At 36.0% G+C, this 21,134-nt stretch overlaps 1 protein-coding gene across 3 annotated transcripts; it reads left to right on the forward strand.

Moving 5' to 3' along the window:
* The first annotated feature begins 112 nt into the window (after window positions 1-112).
* On the forward strand, window positions 113-18,182 carry LOC113237171. Of its 3 annotated transcripts, none has more exons than XM_026473482.1 (8): window positions 113-419; window positions 2,491-2,676; window positions 2,750-3,251; window positions 3,320-3,376; window positions 9,725-9,855; window positions 11,127-11,449; window positions 13,523-13,633; window positions 14,075-18,182. In XM_026473482.1, exons 1-8 carry the CDS (start codon window positions 219-221, stop codon window positions 14,208-14,210), a joined length of 1,647 nt encoding a protein of 548 aa, XP_026329267.1. In that variant the 5' UTR covers window positions 113-218; the 3' UTR covers window positions 14,211-18,182. The 3 variants fall into 3 exon arrangements, with proteins under 3 accessions (XP_026329267.1, XP_026329268.1, XP_026329270.1); XM_026473483.1 differs by having other exon boundaries at window positions 13,541-13,633; XM_026473485.1 differs by lacking the exon at window positions 14,075-18,182 and having other exon boundaries at window positions 13,523-13,637.
* The last annotated feature ends 2,952 nt before the right edge of the window (window positions 18,183-21,134 follow it).

Here is a 21,134-nt window from a genome sequence, read left to right on the forward strand (position 1 = left end):
CGGAACGTTGAAGTGAATGTACTCATCAACAAATGACAAATTAAAAAGTTTTATTTTTCTCATATTGGTACGAGATTTTATTGATTGTTTTCTTTCATAAGATTTTCGGCCAGACGGCGACTGAAATTGCAAGTTACTGTGATATATTTATTTTCAATATTTTACTATTCTTATCAAGCAATTAAATGAGCAGGGATATCGAGTTATGTCTATAAGTAATGGAAGGAACAGAACTGGGTGGCGACCAGCAATTCTGTTTGAGATGGAACAATTTTCAAGCAAATATAACTTCTCAATTCGAGGCGCTGCGCGATGATGAGGACTTCGTGGACGTGACCCTGGCGTGCGAAGGGCACAGGCTGGAGGCCCATAAGGTGGTTCTGTCCGCATGTAGTCCCTACTTCAAGGAATTGTTCAAAGTAAGTCCATCTTTCACTCCCCACACTTTGATGTGTCACCATTACAATGACTCTAGTGAAAGTTGTTATGTATAAAACACTTGATCTACTTACAAATGCCATGTCTCGCGTTCCGGTTAAGTACTCGTGATTTCATTTATTTGTACCTACTTAAAAATTCTGTTTCACAATTTCTAATTAACTCATTACCATTGATATGTATAACATATATGGATTCTAGGGGATGGTGTGGGTATTCCTTTCTCTATGTCTAAATCATTTATGAGAGCTGTAGTTTCCTTTTTTAGTATTATACTGGTAGAGATTAATTAACTATTGCTACTTCTACTAGGTTATATTGTAGTGGTGGCTGCACATTCCATAGAGTTAATTGACATGAGTTTTCACATTAGATGCTTTATGTGTTTGGCTACATTTTTGTAGATAATTGCATGGAATGCAGTGTAATGAGCGGTAGGTATTATGTGACGAATGAAAGCTATGGAAATCCTCATTTGTAATTCAAACAACCAATTTCAAAGTCCCCGCTTTCATGACATTGCATTGTATCTGTTATTTTCAGTTTAGAGTGTTTTAGATTGAGCAAGTTGCTTCATAGCCTCAAAAAGAAAACCATGTGAAAATAACATTTTGTTTTCTATTTCATTTTGCCTCATTTAAAATTGTGGTATAACGGATAGATAGGAAGTATATTTGAAAATGCCTATTGTATCTTTTGTATATTCTTTGCCTGCATGCAGAACTACTTATTATCTATACATAAATTTGTTGCAAGTCAATGACCTTTTATGCATGCACTTATTGTAATTGTGATTATATTACATTACCTAAACATTTTTCAAACTGAAATATTTTGAATAACAAATTCTTGTGTATGTACATTTATTGACTAAATAAAATGTTTGTACTACATTCATGTATGTAAACAAAATAAGTATTTTTTATAAGTAACTATAAAATAATAATGATGCTTTTTGCATCATTGACAAAGATATTGTTATGGTATTTTTATCTGAACAGTAAAGTCAACGTAAACATGAGTTAGTACTAATATTGGAAATATATCTTTTTCATTACACCTATGTCTTTTTATCTTGTGAATTGATAATCACCATTAAACATTATCAAAGTTGTTGATAAAAATAAAACACTTTGAAAATGATAGTCCCTTTTATTAGTTGGTGGGTAATTAGCCTAATTGCCACATTAATGAACAAGTTCCCATTGATTTGTAAATATCTATTGTTGTCTGATACTTTGACCACAATTAAAGAGGAGGACACATAAGCTATTCAGACTCATTTTAACATTTTAAAAATATCAACTTTAAATGAGTGTTTTATGTTCTAGATGTAAAGTTTTATTTCAAAATATTGTTTCACCCACTATACATAGAATAAAATCTTCAATGGCTAACATAAGTATCTATCTAATATCGTACAACGAAACACAGCTTATGGTCACTTTCTTTGTGCCTGACAAGTGAAAGTTATTTTATTTATTAATTTATTCGAAATGTGAATGAATACATTTTTACAGCAAATTAATTTATGGGATTCAAGAAGCTGTATCAAATAATATAAACACTGAATTTTTATATTTTAACATAAACTCCATGTCGAAGAATTGTATATTTTGTTTCAATACATTTATCCATCTAATAATAAATTGTCAACTGATTTAAAATAAATAAATAAATGTTTTACATTTGTTACTTGTTGACTATGCAGACAAATAGAGACTTCCACTTATTGTTGCTGTTAACATGGACTAGTAAATTTTTTGTTTGACAGGAATAATTTTCCACAAAGGAATTCAAAACACATTTACTTAAGTCCATGACCTCGAATATGTGTTGGGTCAATACCATATAAGTCTTGAATGTTAATCTATCTTCGTTTGGAATAGAAAAAAACTGTGTATCAATGGAAAGTTTCATTTTCAAATAATGTTTTTTATCTGTTTGAAGTAGGTGTTATTACCATCAAATAGCCTTGTAAAAAAAAATGACCTATGTTACAAAAAATGTCATATTAGAATATTTTTATTATTAAGGGTTTGGTTGTTACAGAACAACCCATGTCCTCACCCGATAATATTCATGCGCGACTGCGAGGTGTCGCACGTGCGCGCGTTGCTACAGTTCATGTACGTGGGGCAGGTGAACATCGCCCAGGCACAGCTTTCGGCATTCCTGCGCACCGCGGATGCGCTTCAGATCCGCGGCCTCACTGACTGCTCCCAGCACAATGACAAAGTAACTTAAATTTCTATTCAAAATGCCCTCTGATAAAGCTAATGCCCTCACTAATATTCTTCAATCTTTACAGAAAGTGAATAGAAAGTCCCCTCCTTCTCAACTACGTAATTTGCTCAGCGCCAAACCGTCACATTCTACCTCTTCCTCCAAAGCCGCAAGCCAAAATGTTGAGTCGACCTCCATTGACGAACCAGACAAAAATAGTCGCCGATCTAACAGAAATTCTCCCGACGTTGCCAGAAATAATATCAACGAAGAAGCTCCCTTTCAAACTTCTAGTCAAACGAGGCCTAATTATGATGACTATAGCGAATCGTGCAACTATCCCTCGTTGAGGGTGAAAACTGATCTCGAAACGCCGCCCGATGTGAAGAATGAAGAAAATGACATTCTTATGGACCCTGGAGACCCGGACAGGACGGACAAATGTCAAGACTTTAACGCATCAGATCTTCTCGAACCTAAAATGGAAGTAATGGAACAAGAAGCTAGTGACGAAGAACGGTCTAGTTTTCCTCCGGTCTACTACAACGAGAACAATACACTAGCTAACCCCTTTGCGACCCTACAAGGTATGTAATTTCCTTTATTGTTACATTGTAGTCATAAAATGTTTTTTAAATCGTGTTTTTCCGATCAGGTAATATGGATCTCATGGGCGGGATTAGTACCGAGCTACGAGACGAGAACACGGAAGGTATATATACCACCACTTTTCCACCTTTCACTGTCACTTCATTACCACACGCACACGTCGACTCGGACAGCCGCGCCCCCGGCGAACCAGATTTTATTACATTTGCAATACCAAACGGCGTAGTAGAGAGCGCGCGGTCTCATCGCGAGCTGTGGCTAGGAGCGCGGGTGTCAGGCGACGCGCGACCCGCGCCGCCCCAGCTTTTCGCCCGTCCCGCCTCGCGCCGTTGCTGGCGTCTTTATGTTGCAATCCCTTCGAGGGCACGTTACCGATCCGATCCGGGCGCGTTACCATCCACCGCAGGTATACTGCACCTCTTGCGATTTGCGCCCGCGATTTGACCCGGTAGCCGCGCCTAATCTGATTGACATAACTGACCCCTGACAGCGATCTAAGTCTCTACGTAACTTGCACCGCCGACTTTTTGAGTGACTTGACGACGAGGAACTCCGTGCGGGTAGTTACGTAGCGTACGGTGGACGAGGCACGGGCGAGGATCAGCCGCGGCGGGCAGTCGCGAGGCGGAGTGGGCGGAGTGGCGCAGTGCGAACCTGGTGTTGTTGGCAGCGGGCGGGCTGGGCGTGGCCGGCGGGGCTGGGGGCGTGGTTGCGGCGGGAGCCGGCGGCATCCGCTGCGCGCAATGCGGGCGCCGGTACAGCAACGCGTCCAACCTACGCCAGCACGTGCGGTTAATTCACGAAGCGCAGCCCGTGGTGTGCAGCACGTGTGGCCGCAGCTTCAAGACGCCGCTGTATCTGCGCCGCCACACGCTGGCGCAGCACCCGGTGCGCGTCCGCAAGCCGCCGCCACCGCTCCCCGCGCTGCGGCCCGCGCAGCAGTTCCAACAGTAGCCGTCTACCGGCGACCGCCGACCCACGCGCTCTCTCCTACTTACGAGGATTGATATCGTGTGCCCAGATGCAGTATTTCTTTGATAGTCGGCTGGTCTAGTCTGTACCTGTCTTCGCGGCGGATTATGAACAAAGTTCATTGCTTTCATGAGGGGTTTCATTGACATTAAAATATTGCACCTTGTCGCTCGAATACATATTGACGAAGTGGCTTATAATGAAGTCGTAAAGAAGACTGTATAGATGTATCTAGTCTGTGATCGGAGTGTCGCCGGGGGCCTATTTGCCGTCACACCTCTCCGTTTGTTGCGTGCCTTTTGATGAATATACTGAACTCCTGATTTTCTTTGACCATGCTGTCATAGGTCACACTTAAAAGAAACTTACTATATTTAAGTGCGTTGTCATTAGAAAACCCATTAGGGTGATGAGATGAATCACTTTTATTGGTTCATATTTGCCATATAATGACTAACGAGGGCATGGTCGAGGAAAACCCACACAAGTACCTTCCTTTCTGACAATAGACTGATCGTTGTTGAAGCATTTGTTGCAACCGGTGCTGATTTTACATACATAGGTTATTTACAGGTTACATATTATACATGCATACATTATACACGTTATCCACAGTCAGCGGCGCTCGAAACCGCATTCATAGATGCAAATAAGTGTATTTTCATAATAGAGTATATTATTTAATACATCGACACGGCGAAGAGCGCCACGCGCCAGTTTTGTTTTGTCAAATACACGATTTTATGTGTTAACAACAATAGTGGTATTTTTATACAATATAGTATTATCTTTACAGTGTTGTATTGTTGAGTGATAGGACGGCTCCCGGTTATAGTTTGTAAAAAATCTCAGATGTAATAATGAATATTAAAATGTCTCCAAGTTTCTAATAATTATACATAATATTAGTTATTGAATATTAGTTATGTTACTATCAATCAGTTTATTTGCCATAGCTCCACGAGCCCAGTGTTTCGGCACTGATTAGTCGTTTACAGAGTAGACTAAGCGTCATTTATTTGTATTAAGTTTCTTTCTGCTGTTTTTTATATTTTAACTTTTGATCAATTAATTCTACAATAATAATTTCTTTACGTAGGTTTATTGAACGGTTGCCATGAAAAAGCGCTTCTAGTCATTTTCAGGGAAAGCATTTAGGAGAGTTTACCTACTAGACAATGGTATGATTAGGGTTGTGATTCACAATATTAGTTTTATTGTTTAAAATTTTAAAATTATCGGAACAACTTGATCTCAAGTTTACACTTTAATGATCTCTAAATTTTAATTTTGCATTTATAATAATTATTATAATCATTGTTTTAAAATTCCCAAAAGTATCGGAGAGATGGTTTGGAAATTGCAATAAAAATTACCCCTATAACTTAATAATAGCTAAATGTAACCCACTAGTTCTTAAAGTAATTTGAAAGCACATTGGATTTAAAAAAAGTTAATGTCCCTTGCGAGCTAACGCGCAGCTTTCTTGAATTCATAAATATTTAAATCAAAATTGTAAATGTATAAGAAAAAAATTTAATATCTTCACACTTGCTGAATTTATAATCTTAGAAACGTTATCAGTATGATAATAATGTTAATGGTCAAAATTAAAACAAAAATATTATAACGGAAATTATTTTCAAGATTTTTTTACGTCACCGTACCGAAGTTTATATCATTAGTTATTAATTATTATAATTATTAGTCTGAGATGGAACTAATACTGTTGTAATAGTGATCGTTACGATATGCCTTAATTTCTCTACACAAACAATACTTCTAATAAATACTCGAGCATGGTTTAACTAACAACATCGTGACAGCAAGGTATATTATTAAATTGGCGGGCTTCCCAAATTACGGCGATAGTTATTTAGAAAAGTTCATGACGACGAAAAATATTGAAGCACACTCAGTAAGATCATAGCTGATGAATCTACGTACGTTTGTTTTTTTTTCTTTTAGCGTGATGCACATTTTATATGAACACTTCCAGGTACTTCATTATGTATTAATTCTGAACCAAATATTAACGCGTAATTATGTGAAAATATCTCAAAGTATATTAAACATTGTGTCTCATATTTGGTATTGTTTGCAAATCCGTTTACGTGACAAATAATACCAATGATGATTACCGACATAATAAATTTGGTAGTGGGTGGTGCCTACCGCCTTTTTTTTAGTCCTAGAAGGGTGGTAGGGGCCTCGGGAGCAATTGAGGGGCGTTGATGCTGTCCAGGGGGTGCTACCGCGTTTTAAAAAAAACTGAATTGTCTATATAAACTACACTACATATTTTTTTCCATCGAATTTTTTGTGTTAATTTAATATAAAAAATACGCGCCTTGAATTATTTATTGTGGTCAGGCAAAAAGTTTGGGAACTTATGAGCTATACCATTCTCGAGTACTTAGTTTCACACAGCAATAATTAATGGTTATACATAGTAAGTACTGTTGAAGTTTATCTGCGATTAAAGTTCATTTTATTGAAACATACAGTAAAAAGTAAATATTTGTATTAATATAAAATAATTTATAAATAAAATATTTTTACAATCGTACATTTAGAGGCAAATTAAAATTTTTAGGCTCCTAAATTCACGTGGCTTTTAAAGTTAACATTCGAGTTTAGATTCTTTAAATTGTATTGTTTTGCCCAGAATATTAGATCCTTAATGTATGTACATAAATCATGTAATTTTTTTACTAAATATCAAAAATAAAGTGGTATTCCAAAAACAATAGTTTTAGTTAATAACTTGCATGATGAGTTTGCTCGCTGGTTAAGGTATAATATTATATTGGTGGATATCGCTACTTTTTTGTATACAAGTTTATACAGGGTGTCTGGTAAAGAATGGATAAGCCTGAAATGCCTTATAGTAGAGCTTATGAACGTTCATAAAAAAAATATATAAAGAAAAATATATCCCATGTAGTTCCTAAGATTTTTTTTCTGTAAATTTAATTATTTTCACCTTATTTTACGTTTTTGTACACCACGACTACAAGTTAATCAATTCCTTCGGTTTTTTGGTGTCATAATAGTCTACATGTACTACTGTGCTAATAGATAGGCAGTAAATAGTATGACTAAGTATGGCACTTAAATTTAAAAAAAGTTTAATTTTATTTTTCAGTGCAAAATTTTTTTTTTCACAAAGTTTAAGTATCTTTGATAAAAAAAATTATGATAACCTGAGTGGGCAACTATTCTAAAATAATGTGTGTTTAAAGTAGATTTAAAAATGATATAATTCATTATTGTATCTAATATAAATAGAAAATTATTGCTATTAATGTGCAAAAGGAGCAAATTTGACTAAAAACTAAGTATTCAAAATTGGACCATTTTTTGTCCTCAATTAAGCTTCACCATTGAGTTTTAATAAAAAAAACAATATTAGAAATAAATACAACTTTATTTACAATTTGTTTACAGCAAATGTTCAAACTGTTTGCCACCGACTCTAATTCAGGCTCTACAACTTTGAATAAAAGCCCGTTTGAGTAGCCGTGTATATCGTCGTTCACATTGTTGCAGCGGCTGCACTGGCACGGCTACGTAAGTCTTCCGAGGACCTGATCGGCTTACTATACACAATTTCCTTAAGGCAGCTCCAATAAAAAAAATCCCGTGGATTAGGGTCCGGTGAACGCGGAGGCCATAAAATTGGCCCCAGATGGGCGATCCATCCATCTGTCCATGCAGGTTGCTCAGAAGGAAGAATGCCTGGTAGTGGTGTTGGTGGTACTAGCACTGGAAGAATACCTCGTGGTGACAACGAAGAGATAGTGCTTGACGAAATTGAGCAAGATCGTTCTACCTCGACGAGAGTAGCACGACTCACGGGAATAGAAAAATCGACTGTGCATGATATTTTAAAGAAAAATAAATTCAATACCTACCACGTTACACGAGTGCAAACTCTCCAACCGAGAGATTACGCTTCAAGATTAAGTTTTTGCCGACAAATGCTAGGTAAGATGAGGAAGAACCGCAATTGTTTAACAAAATTCTATGGAGCGATGAATCAACCCTTAAAAGAAATGGTTATTTAAATCTACATAATAATCTCCATAGCTAGGCAGCATAACTTCAAAACCCCCATCTTATGCGGGAAGACCGATCACAGTACCAGTTTAAAATAAATTATTGGACGGGAATATTAAATGGAAAAGTAATAGGGCCATTTGAACTACCGGGGAACCTAACTGGTGAAAGTTATTTGGAGTTCCTCCAGAATGACCTGCCTAATTTAGTGAAGACGTGTCCGAGGAGCTGAGGGAATCCCATTGGTTACAAAATGACGGCTGTCCTGCGTACTATGCGGTCCCTGTTCCCTGGTCCCTGTGTGTCGAGTATATTTTAGAATAGAACATACCCAGACAGATGGATCGGCCATCTGGGGCAAATTTTAAAGCCTCCACCAGTATTCACCTAAATCCACTGTATCTTTTTTATTGGGGCTGCCTTAAGGAAATTGTGTATAGTAAGCCGATCAGGTCCTTGGAAGACTTACATAGCCGTGCCAGTGTAACCGCTGCAACAATAAGTGAACGACGATATTCGCGGCTACTCAAAAGGGCTTTTATTCGAAGATGTAGAGCCTGCATCTGAGTCGGCGGCAAACAGTTTGAACATTTGCTGTAAACAAATTGTAAATAAAGTTGTATTTATTTCTAATATTGTTTTTTTTATTAAAACTCAATGGTGAAGCTTAATTGAGGACAAAAAATGGTCCAATTTTGAAAACTTAGTTTTTAGTCAAATTTACTCCTTTTGCACATTAATAGCAATAATTTTCTATTTATAATCTACGAAATCTACTTTAAACACACATTATTTTAGAATAGTTGGCCACTCAGGTTATCATAATTTTTTTTTTATATCAAAGATGCTTAAACTTTGTGAAAAAAAAATTTGCACTGAAAAATAAAATAAAACTTTTTAAATTTAAGTGCCATACTTAGTCATACTATTTACTGCCTATCTATTAGCACAGTTAATGAATATTATGACACCAAAAAACTGAACTGAATTGATTAACTTGTAATCGTGGTGTACAAAAACGTAAAATAAGGTGAAAATAATTAAATTAAAAAAAAATATATCTTAGGTACTACATGGGATATATTTTTCTTTATATTTTTTTTGAACGTTCATAAGCTCTTTTATAAGGCATTTCAGGCTTATCCATTCTTTACCGGACACCCTGTATATTCACAGTAGCCTCAGTTTCGTGTGCATTACATAGAAAGTTAAAAACTTGTTACAAAAACTTAACATTAATATTTTGTGTAAACAGTCTATTAGATAATTACTATTTATAATTATAACCGTGCCACGAATGCTACTTTTAAATTATTCTTTTACAGTGCTAAAAGCATTTTGGTGAGTGAAGTTCGTTTGAAGAAAAGACTCCAAAAAAAATAGTAGAATTCCATAACAACGTGCAAATATTATTTAGTCGCAGGACGTTGGGACGGGCGCCGCAACCGGCCGGTGCCGGACGCCGTATGGCTGGAACAGCACCGACGCGCGCTACCCTTTGTGCTGAAGCGGGAGAACGAGCGTACAGGGGCGCCTGCGCCTAGACTCGTAAGTTATAATATTTAATATTAATATTATGGTTACTTATCACAAGATAGAAACATAATTTACAGAATTTTGTTTCTCCGAAAAGCTTTCTGCTTTTATTGAATAGATGTTGTTTCGTACTTGTACTTTTGGATGATAAGTAAGAATATAATTTTGTCGAAACGAATATTCAGCGATCTAAACTATATCACACTCAGCAACTAACGTAGTTTTATCTCAAAAATTGCGTTATATTATATTTTATCTCAAAATTGCTTTATATTGATAATTTATCTCCAAAATTTCGCTATATTGATGTGTCATGACATTCGACATATACGATTTAATTTCAAAGTACAGGACAACACTGTCGCTTTTACACTAAATGGGTAATATTAATATAACTTAAAACATTATGAGATAACACTATGTTAGTTGTCGTGTGCGATATGGAAAACAGAGAGAAGGGTAAACATGAATTGACAAACAAAATTCTGCCAAAATTAGAAAAAACCATTATTACACATACACGTAATAATGGTTTTTGTAATAAGAGTTTTTATCGGACAAACAATACATCTTCTTCTGTAAAAGATATTTCTGTGTTACAAATTGATATGAAAACGGTCATGGCACTAATAAAAAAAAAGTCGAACCGTGTTTGGAATAATGAAATTCGAAAAAAGAAATTCGTGTTTCCGATAACTTACTTAATATTGTATTATACCATAAGCAGCAAAGAAACGTGATCCTCCTGTGTAAAGGGATTGAATGAGTTTGGAGTCATGTTTTTTGCTGCTGACTGATCGAGGTGAGACCCGAATATATTTCTGTGTATTGATTGTTAGTGATTTTCCGTTTCCATTGACGAGTGTTAGAATAGTTTATATTATAAAATTATCGTTGCGTCACACGACCACTATAATTTTGCATGCATATTCTTCAATTGCGTAACTGTACACTTATTGGCCTAAATATATTGGCTTATCTTCGCGAACGAACTTTATCATGGGTTATCACCGGCCCGAGTCCAGTGGGAGGCCCTATCTCATGGGGCGTTCCTGCGATAAACGTCACAACCACATCTTGAGGAGTTACGATAACACATGGCATGACTCAAGAGAGCTCAGGGGTCACTACCATGCAGATGATAAACCGGACATTGAAGAAAATAATGTTGCCATTCTGTTCTAATTTATTTATACTTTTTTTAACCACTGTGAGAATATAAATTTACGATCGATGTGAGGAGGTATATGTTTCATTTTTTAATGCACTTTAAATCGATACAGATAAAACTGGGCGAAGGTGTGGAGATTCGTGAAGAGTTATTGAGAGGGGTGAAATGGGGGGATTATCGTAAAGTGACGCGCGGGCTGGCAGCGGCGCTGTTCTCGCCCATCGAGCTGGCCACCTGCTCGGTGACAGGGCAGCGCTGGTCTCGTGCAGGGCAAGAATCGCGCCCCACCAAGCCGCCACTCGACCGACGCCGCGTACACGCGCTGATCTCCTACGTCAGCCGCCACTTTCCTGACGTTGAGGTGTCACGCATTAAACAGGTGCTCGCTTACAAATGCAAGGAGAACTGTGCAGCGCTCCGGATGCGAACTGCAAGGTGAGCCCACGACCTATGAAAAAATCTTTTTATTAACTTTCACCAACTTCTGTTGTCCCGATTTTTTTTTGCAATACATAAAATGATCCTTGCATGGAAGTAAGTCTATCAGCATTTATAACAAAAATTAGTAAATCAAAATTCTATTTTCTATTGTACTCACCACTGAACTGATAAATTTAATTTCTCTACAATTATAATGAGTTTCAAAAAATGAACGTCGTAAAAAAAATTAGTAAGTTTTATGAATTTTGTATGAAATAGTATTTTATGCAATCGTTGCATAACGAGACTTCTTAAAGTCGAGTACCAAAACTCGTGGGCTAAGTTTACTTACCTTTTAAGGTACGAGATTTTAAGACCTAATAATGTAATGATTGCATACAATACTTTTTCTACAAGTAAATAAAATAATGAAACAGAACCAATAATTAATGTATATTTTGTTAACAATCCATCGCAACAAAGGCATTTTTTTTTAAATAAATTTTTACCCATTTATTAGGCTAGGCAGGTAGTTCCACCATACAGCCTCTTCATACTCTGTATGAAAGCCAAACAACGGCTACAAAAGAAAAAACCAAACAGATAGAATAGAACTGGAACCGAGTGCCGCATATATTTCAACCATTTATTTTTTTAAACAAATATATATATATATATAATATATATATATATATATATATGTATAGCCCGGTTGCACGACTTTTATGCCAATGTAACCAATCAGGAAGCAGTATAGCGTTTGTGTAGAGTCCTAATTGATTTTTTTTAATTATCAAAAATACGACGTTCTTTTTTTGAAACTCATTATAGTTGTACAGAAATTAAATTTATCTGCTCAGTGGCGAGTACAATAGAAAATAGAATTTTGATTCAGAACTAAAAAGAGCGCTTGATATGGTTTATGAGATTATAATAAACAAATTAAAGTGCAGGAGTAAAAAAAACATTTCATGAAATTTTACCAGCTTCTTGTAGTCCCGATTTTTTTCTCCAAAAATAATCCTTACATGAAACTAATACTATCAGCACTAAAAAAATAAAAACAAAATTCATTTTTATGTCAGATCCGCAAACGAAAAAAATTTACTGTGCCAAAATTTTTTTCACAAAATAAGACTTAATGGTTCCTAAGACAGTTTCCCTGTATCTTCTATAGTTTCCGATTTCCCCATACTGTCCCACTTAAAAAACACACTGTATATTCATCATTCATAACGTAGGGTGTTAGTTTATTACAAAATTATAAACCCTATCAACAATGCAAAACTAAGTACGTCTACGTACGTTGCTTAATTGTAATTAGATCATATTATATTTGTTTATTCAATGGTGCGATTAGAGTACTTCGTAATGGTGTAATTAGCACGCAACAGATGACGATGGATGTATTAGGTAATATTACAATGCTGCCAACAAAGACCGCCTCGATTATTGACATAATCATTTCCAAAATATAAACAACTTACGTGGGTTGCATACAATATGATAATAAGATACCAAAACAATACACCAAAGCACGCGCAAAAATACCTTGCATCAAATATTATTTGTAAGATTCTCATGGCTACAAATCTCTGTAATAAACTTCTATTATCATATCATTTGAATAGCCTATTGCATGTCGCCTAATTTTACTAACTTTCGTACATCTTTTGTAAAATCATATCACCTTTAGACAAAAAAGTCTGATTTAAACAGCTCATTGATTAGTTAATGTAGCATTTATACACGGTATTATTATCAAATTTACGTATAAACCGACTTTGACCTTAGTATATTGCCTCGCATTGTCTTGTCTTTATCTTAGTAAACACACGTTATCTATGCACCATGTCTGCCATGCTTATCGCCATGAGTATGTTAGCCTCAATGACTACTCAAGTCATATTTACATGAATATATTCAACAATTGAATAAAACTGTGACACTGCTAATACGATAGCAATAATAATGTTTGATAAATGACAATCGGATTGAAATATTTAGTTGGATTACAGAAGTTCTAAAACCTATAGGTACATTGTTTGAGAATCGCGAGACTCGAGACAGTAATACAATTTGAAGTAGGTTGTCTAACTGTTTCAGCGAGTCTACCAACTACCTATTGAGCGCAGCCGCGCGCCCGCCACCCTGCGACGACGTGCCCGCACCGAGTGCGCGCTCTTCTTATCCCACATTGTAAGCTTTTTTCTGCCTTTCGTCATCAACCCATTTATACGTTCCTCTGCTGGCCATGGGTGGAGACCCACTGAAAGGAGTTTCAGACGAGAGTTTAGACCATAGTCCGCCAATCTGGCCCAATGCGGTTTGGGGACTTCACACGTTTTCCGAAGGTTGTCAACCTTCAACGTGCAGGTTTCATCACGATGTTTTCCTTCACCGAATAGCTCATGATAAATTGCAAATTAAATTTCGCACATAAATTCCGAGAAACTTAGAGGTGCAAGTCTGGGTTCGAAACCACGACCCCTCTGCTTGAGAGGCAGTAGGTCAAACCATTAGGGCATCACTGCTTTTTGCTTCCTGTATGCCGTGACAATTTAATGAAAACTACTCATGTGTTTATCCATATCACTGCTTTATTATTACGCGATTTGTGACTAGGTTTTTTGTGAACAGTGAGGCGCCGCCGGGGCCAGGTTCGGCAGGCGGCAGTGGCGCAGGCAGCACAGCTAGCGCGGCCAGCGGTGCAAGCGCCGAAAGCAAGCCCGGAGGCTGCGACTACCCGCGCGCCGACGACGTCGCCGACCCGTAGTGGTGCAGCTCTGTGCACACGCCCGTATTGCATATCACTTTCATAATCTTGTTATTTTTTACCAAAAAGAGAAATTGTAATCGTCGCTACTTGGCGTCGCGTGGTGCCACCGACCCTGCTGTTAATAACAGGGAGGTGGTGCGATGAGGTCCGGGCGGCGATATCAGTTCGGTGGCACAGCGTGCCATCATTGCGTGGCGGTGCGTTAATCCTGTCAAATATTCATATTTATTTAGGTGATATTTTTCTATTGGCTACTGATAAGAATTTATCTCGTTATGCGACCGGCCGTGCCGGCGCATTGTCGTTCGTAAGGGGAGTGGTGCCCGAAGCTCTAGCAATAATTTATCAGGTTCCTAAGACATGTTTCGTAGATAGGTTCTATATGCACGAATTTTTCGCGAACACTGCCGCTTGATTTTAAAATTTTATTTTGTCGATATTAGTCGTTCGATCGCTTCCTTTACTTTTAATAAGAAAAGTCATTTCGTGGTTACTTTAAAAATTTGTATATGAAGCATTTAAGTGCTGTACGAGGGACCGTTGCAATTGCAAAGTAAATATATCAAAATGGCATAATTTTTAGGACTAATATAGAGCTATAATAGTCATTTTGTTTTATAGGTGTAAATGATAAAGAATTTATTTTGGCGTGTCTGGTTGGATGTCGTAAAGTCTTTGGAGAGCTGTGATCATGATGGATTTAAATAAAGCAGTCATATTTTTAAAATAATTACGATTAAGAGTTATTACGTAATTAATACCAATTGTACAGATTATCTGTACGCCATCGTAAGTGGTATAAGTGACAGTCGTCTGTTTGCTTTCACCGCTCACCGGAGAGCGGCGCGGCGAGGCCGCGGCCGAAGTCCGGCGGCGGCTCCTGCGAACGACTAGCGGTCCTGACACCTCAACTGCACACAGATGCATTAATCATATCAAAAAAAAGCAATAACTACTATTATTTGATAAATAAAAGATTTTTAATTTTTAAATACTATTTTAACCAAGTTGTTATAAATGTAGCTAGTATATAACGGAAGTCTCTTGAAAAGTCCACGTTTATATAGTTCTTTTGAACGTTTGATGTAACCCTCATAATAATTATGTACTGTCTCACGTTTTAAAGTCATATCAATTTAAAATATAGTTTCACGTTCTGTATTTTGTACATTACGTAAGCAAGTAAGGTATAGTGTATGTAACTCAGTGCTAGAAACGAGATGTGTCGTGATATAAAGGAAACTGTTATAAACCAGGACTGTCACGTCACGAATCGGCAGAAGACTGATGTACCTCGTATGTAGGTTTGAGTGAGGGTAGCTTATGTTATAGTGCCAATGAGGAGCGCATCCCAAAAGGATGTCCAGCATACACATCTCCTCCCTACGACGCGAGTAGTACACAGTATACTGTTTTAGAAATGATCCACAAGATATTTGTGTACCTATAAGTAACAGTTACCAGAGTAGAATATCGTAGTCACGCAATGCTACCTAGTAAACATACTAACAAATCATAATGATTGTGATGCCAATCGAAAGTGTTAATGCTCAAATTTGCCAAATTTTACTTGCCGAAATGGTCTTGTCCATTAATTTCGTGAATGATTCTAAGTCGGTATCGCGGCCATTCCGATTCGACGTATCTGAAAGTAACAAGAACGTCGTCGGAAATCGGGATGGTGAGTCACGTTTGCTCAACAAATGGAGAATATTCCTTTCATAGTCAGTTCACACACATTCATTGTAAAAGTTAAAACTTTTTCGCCCAATGAAAGTTTATATCATTAGTAAGATTAATTGAACAAAATTTAATGGTAAAAAAGAAATTAAGAATTAATGAATTCGCGAGTATAAATAAATACTTTGTGAGAATACTCGAGATACAATATGTTAATTTAGTGCCAAATGATAAGTTAACTCGTAGCAATATATTGTATCCTAATGCTCTTGTAATTTCTCACGTAGTGTTAATGACCTATGAGGTTTCAAAGGTTTCTTTTACAAGACTATAATATATTTATACAGGGAAGTGTTAGGTATGTATTGTTGATCGGATTTAAGAGTGTTGTTGAGGTAAAATACTCATTGAGGCAGGGTGTAAAAATAAACCAGCCGACTACCGGTATTCCTCGCTAGCTGTTGGTAGCACGAAGACCTACAGGCGTCTAAGTTTACCCTAGTCTAGTTTAGATGTGTATTCGTAGTTTAAAAAAGTTTTATCAAAGTTAACCACAATTCCAAAATGCCAAAAATTGCCAAACTCCTTTTTCCTTCAACAGGGTAAATGAACATTTCAGAAAATCTTACAATCTGCATTAAACGAATTAGGACATAAATATTATTTTTACACTCTGTTTTCATAACATTGATTGAGCAATGGAACAAGAGAATTTATTTATCAAGTAAGTTTTTTTATTTATGATATTTTTTTTACTAAAATTAATTATACAATGATGATTTTGCATTTTTATGATTACTTATATTGGCAGCTGTCCATAAATGGTGATGGATAAAATCAGTCACTGGTTCGTTTGGGCTTTCATAAATTAATTGTAAAACGATACATCGAACATGACACATTGGGCACAAATATTAATAGAAATGCTTAGTTGCTGCTTGCTGTATGTTAATAAAATCATCGTTCCTGACAGCTAGTGTCTGTTGGATCATTGGTTGAAATCCAAATTGTTAAGTATCAAGATTTATGTATCCAACATTTATCGATAAATCTAGGAAATGAGTAAAGAACAACATCAATGCCACTGCTCCTAATAGGTGCAGCGTTGTGCCAAAATTTGTACTAGTCTTTAAAAAAGAAATGTTGTTATCATTTTTCAGATTTTATTTAGTCCAGAATGTGTTTGTTTCTGTGCTGTGAAAGTAAAAATTTAACAAACCAATGCATGCGATTACAGCTGAAGGCTCTCGGTATGTTCCCTACAACATTCACGCACTTACCTAATGTAAGTTTGTATATCATTTTGATAGACATTGTTATCACTAGTTGTTGTTACAATTAAATTTAACGTCTACGTAATATTGTCTAAACTAAAGCGAACACATCAGGTTCCTATCCAAGTTATGGACCAGTCATAATAACTTTAATGCAAGTTGAGAGTAGTAATACTTCGTGGCATGTAGCTATCAAACCTGTCATGCGTTTTTGACCTATTGCTCTATGTAGTAATATCCAAATTGAAACATATCTCTTTGGTACATATCAATGTTTTTCAAATATTATTGTCATAAAGTATTTAATTTACTACATAATCCTCTTACGCAACTCGAGAGTATTATCTTCAATTACTGGTCTATCGAACTTATGAAAGTGTCAATATTTTTATAACGAGTCATAAAACCTAGCGCATGATTATCGTATTGGTTTGTTATAATATTTTTAATATTTATACACGAAAGCACGTAATAATTATTTAGCTTTGAGCTTGTGCAATATTATTCCAAATTGTTTATAGGAAAATCTGTTACTAATTATTTCTAAATTGTTATAAATATTTTTGTAAACATAAAAGACATAGGCAACTGAAATTCTATTTTTGTTGTGCATTTATTCTCAAATTTTATCAGAAGTAAGCCACAAACCCATTGTGGACTGTAATGTCTGCGTCTGTGAAGAACTATTATATTAGATACAGTAGATTTTTTTATATAACGCTGATATTGTGAGTCAATTCTAGTAATGTTAATGTTCCCTTTTTATTTAGAATAATTTTACGTTAAACAAATTAAACTAAGATATTGCTCAACCAAGATGCAATGCTAACTGCAATTAGGCATATGAGTTAATTTTAAAATTGTCCTTTTTTATATTTTTATTTATCTGATATTCTGTTTTTGTGAATTACGGCAGCGCATGTTAATCTATGATTTATTCTTAAGAGAGGCCAAATGTTGACTTGCTTATGTGAGACTGTTTTGCCAAGAATGAAGAAGTATATTATTATTACCTACATTGTTTTAAAAATAAATGCTTTTGTATAATTTTGTATTTTATTTACTCTCATTGTTATTCCAACTTAGACAACCCCATATACTACATTACTGAGAAATCTTACATTAGCTATGGCCAGTATGAAATTTGTATGACGCACATTAGGGGAGGCCCATGACCGCACCAAGCTGTATTACAATAGGCTGCTGATTAGCGATGCGCAACTTTGAATGTTACTAATCTCAGATTACAAAACTTATTGTTTTGTAATTTGAGTTACTTAAATCATTCGAATGGGCAAATGATTCGCTTAAGTCGAATCCAAGAATTATTCAACTCGCGTGGAATAATTACTAATCCCCTTCGTCACGTTTCTTTACCGTATGTCAGATAAGGCTTTTTATTAATCCATGATTCCATAGAGCATTATTTCTCTCAATGGAATCTCGGGATTTTATAAATGATCATTATCGTTCGAAAACGAAAATTAGTAGGTTACTAATTTGTTATTCGAATGACAGGATTAGTAGGGGTGGGTGATAAATGACATGATGATGAAATGATGAAAAAATCACGATGATCCGCCGTCAAACAGTATCACCGTGACTCGTTCCGAAGGAACGACGTTCCAGAGTCACATAGGTGTTCCTCTGTTCCAATAGCTATCCCCGTCACTCACATCACTACATACGTATTTGATACAATGCGCGATCTCCGTTCCATGGTGGCTGAGCGCGCCACTCGTTGTAGTTCTCTTCAAATCGAGCCATTTCGGCGATGGGAGGGAATGAAATAGGATGACTTTCTTTGCTCACTCACAAGGGTCGTAGGTGCTTATTACTACTAGAAGGGGCGGATAAAAAAATCTGCAGCAGTTATTATAAACCTATTTACGAACAAAGTAAAATATTTTTGTATATTTGTTTTATTATAGGAAGAGTTGGTATTTTATATTTATGTATAATCTACTTTGTGTATTCTACTAGAAATATAATTACATTACACTTTATGTCTATTTTTAACAATCCGAAGATTCGCATTAAATAAGTAACAAACAAAATTACATTAAATACAAAATCAACTTTTTGAATGGAATTGAAACTTATTACAAAGGGAGTAAAAACTTAAATCATTGTATAAAAAACGGCTATAAGTATTAGAAAGAAGCCGCTGGCTAAAACCGTATATCGTAATGTAAGTTATAGGCGTGACAAGGTCACGGAAGTAACAGTCGTGACAAAATCACGACGATTTATCACTGTGATTTTTTTTGGAACCGGAACGACAGTCACGGCGATGGAAATGTAACGCTATTCCCCATGTCTAAGGATTAGTAATTACTTGGATTACTAACGCATCGAATATCGAAATCATTCGTAATCGCGCATCTAGGAACAGCATCGGATCAAAAGTATCGAAACCGTACTCATGACTAGTACCGGATAAAAAGTATCGCACTCAGAGTACAGATAAAACACATGAATTAATAAGTCTGTCTTTTTTATTTGTTTATGATTTTTAATTGAAACAAATAATAAAAGAATTTGATTAATTCAATAAATTGATAAAATCAATCAATCGTCATTTCACATATATTGTGTTGCGTAAATTTTCAATTTCCCACTCTTTCGCTGTACAACCAGCTTAAAACAAAAGTCTATTTGGTAACCGTCTGTTTCTCGTCTTTGATACAGTATTGCCTGCTTTTGAGAACAAACGTTCTGAAGAAGGGACAAACTTCTTTTAAAGAGGCAAATACAGCCAAGTAATTGCATTACGCAGCCAAGCGCGGACTTGTATATTAAACTGGACCGCGCACTAAGTTAATAAAACGAGCCGAGTGAGAGGCTTCAAAGTAGTAATGCATCTCTTTGTAACAGGAACAGGGTGTTTATTCATGTTTCAGCCACCCGTATTGTTTTTAACTTTAGAAAATGTGGCCGCTTATGGATGACCAAAACTACTAATATTATTTCATAATACAAATTAGGTTACATTGTTGATATATTTTTTTTGTGTTAGTACAGTAAAAGCATATTACCTTTAAGCTAATAACCTAAGATGATTTGATTTAGCGGTGGCAACTTGTTTGACAAGGATAGACCACTACTTCGAGCTATCTCACGTGCCTCGGTTTTTTACTTTTACTTAAAATAAACCTTAACATAACCCAATGAGGTATAAATTTGTAATATTGGTATGTCGAAGTGCGCGATCCAGTTTATGAAATATATAAATCCGTGCAGCCAAGTAATTTGGGATGAGGATGGCATTAAAAAAAATCGCTGTGTGGCTTGCGTTATGATATGAGGTATCCTAAAAAAGAATTATTCGAAACGATTACGATACTTGTCAAAAACTTACTTACTTTATTCGTCCCTCGATACCGATATTTTTGTATCGAGTATAAAAGTGTCGGTATCGAGGAAAAAGTGCTCGATACCAAGAAATAGCGATATTTTTTCCGTGTCCCTACGCGCATTGTTAGATGGTGGAGACTAATCAATTAGTTGCTTTGCTTTCCATCGATCGTTTAGCTAGTTGGCGGTGGCGTAGTTATTTTTGACAAAAAGCAAGTATGTACATACGTACATACATACTTCAATCAAAAACTTTTTCAGCACCTTTTATAATATAATTATATTAAGCCCAACGTGAAGTTGTTTTTTGTACACTGTATTTACACAACAAAATGTATTATAATTTAAAATTATTATATTATAGATTAGATCTTTCTTTTTGTAGAAGTACACAAGTGTACCTTTCGAGTTTAATGGTTCCCGCCGAAAAAAATTAGAGTCGTTCGAGGAAATGCGCCACAATCATTTTATCGGTTTTTTCGCAATATACGTTTATTACACAGGTCAAGTCGCAGACAATCAAACAAAGATTAGGCGATTTTTCGCCGCTTAAGATACTTCGAGCGGTCGCGCTGTGACTAAAAAAGTAATCGGCGACTTGGCGGTATTT

This window comes from Hyposmocoma kahamanoa, unplaced genomic scaffold (genome assembly GCF_003589595.1).
Source record: "Hyposmocoma kahamanoa isolate Upper Pololo Valley unplaced genomic scaffold, ASM358959v1 93, whole genome shotgun sequence".
NCBI classification, from domain to species: Eukaryota; Metazoa; Arthropoda; class Insecta; order Lepidoptera; family Cosmopterigidae; genus Hyposmocoma; species Hyposmocoma kahamanoa.

Coding starts and splice junctions, on each gene's coding strand:
- LOC113237171 (XM_026473482.1), top strand. CDS start 219: ATGGAAGGAACAGAACTGGGTGGCGACCAGCAATTCTGTTTGAGATGG. Junction 3,252..3,319: donor CCCCTTTGCGACCCTACAAG/GTATGTAATTTC, acceptor TTTTCCGATCAG/GTAATATGGATCTCATGGGC. Junction 9,856..11,126: donor GGGCGCCTGCGCCTAGACTC/GTAAGTTATAAT, acceptor AAATCGATACAG/ATAAAACTGGGCGAAGGTGT.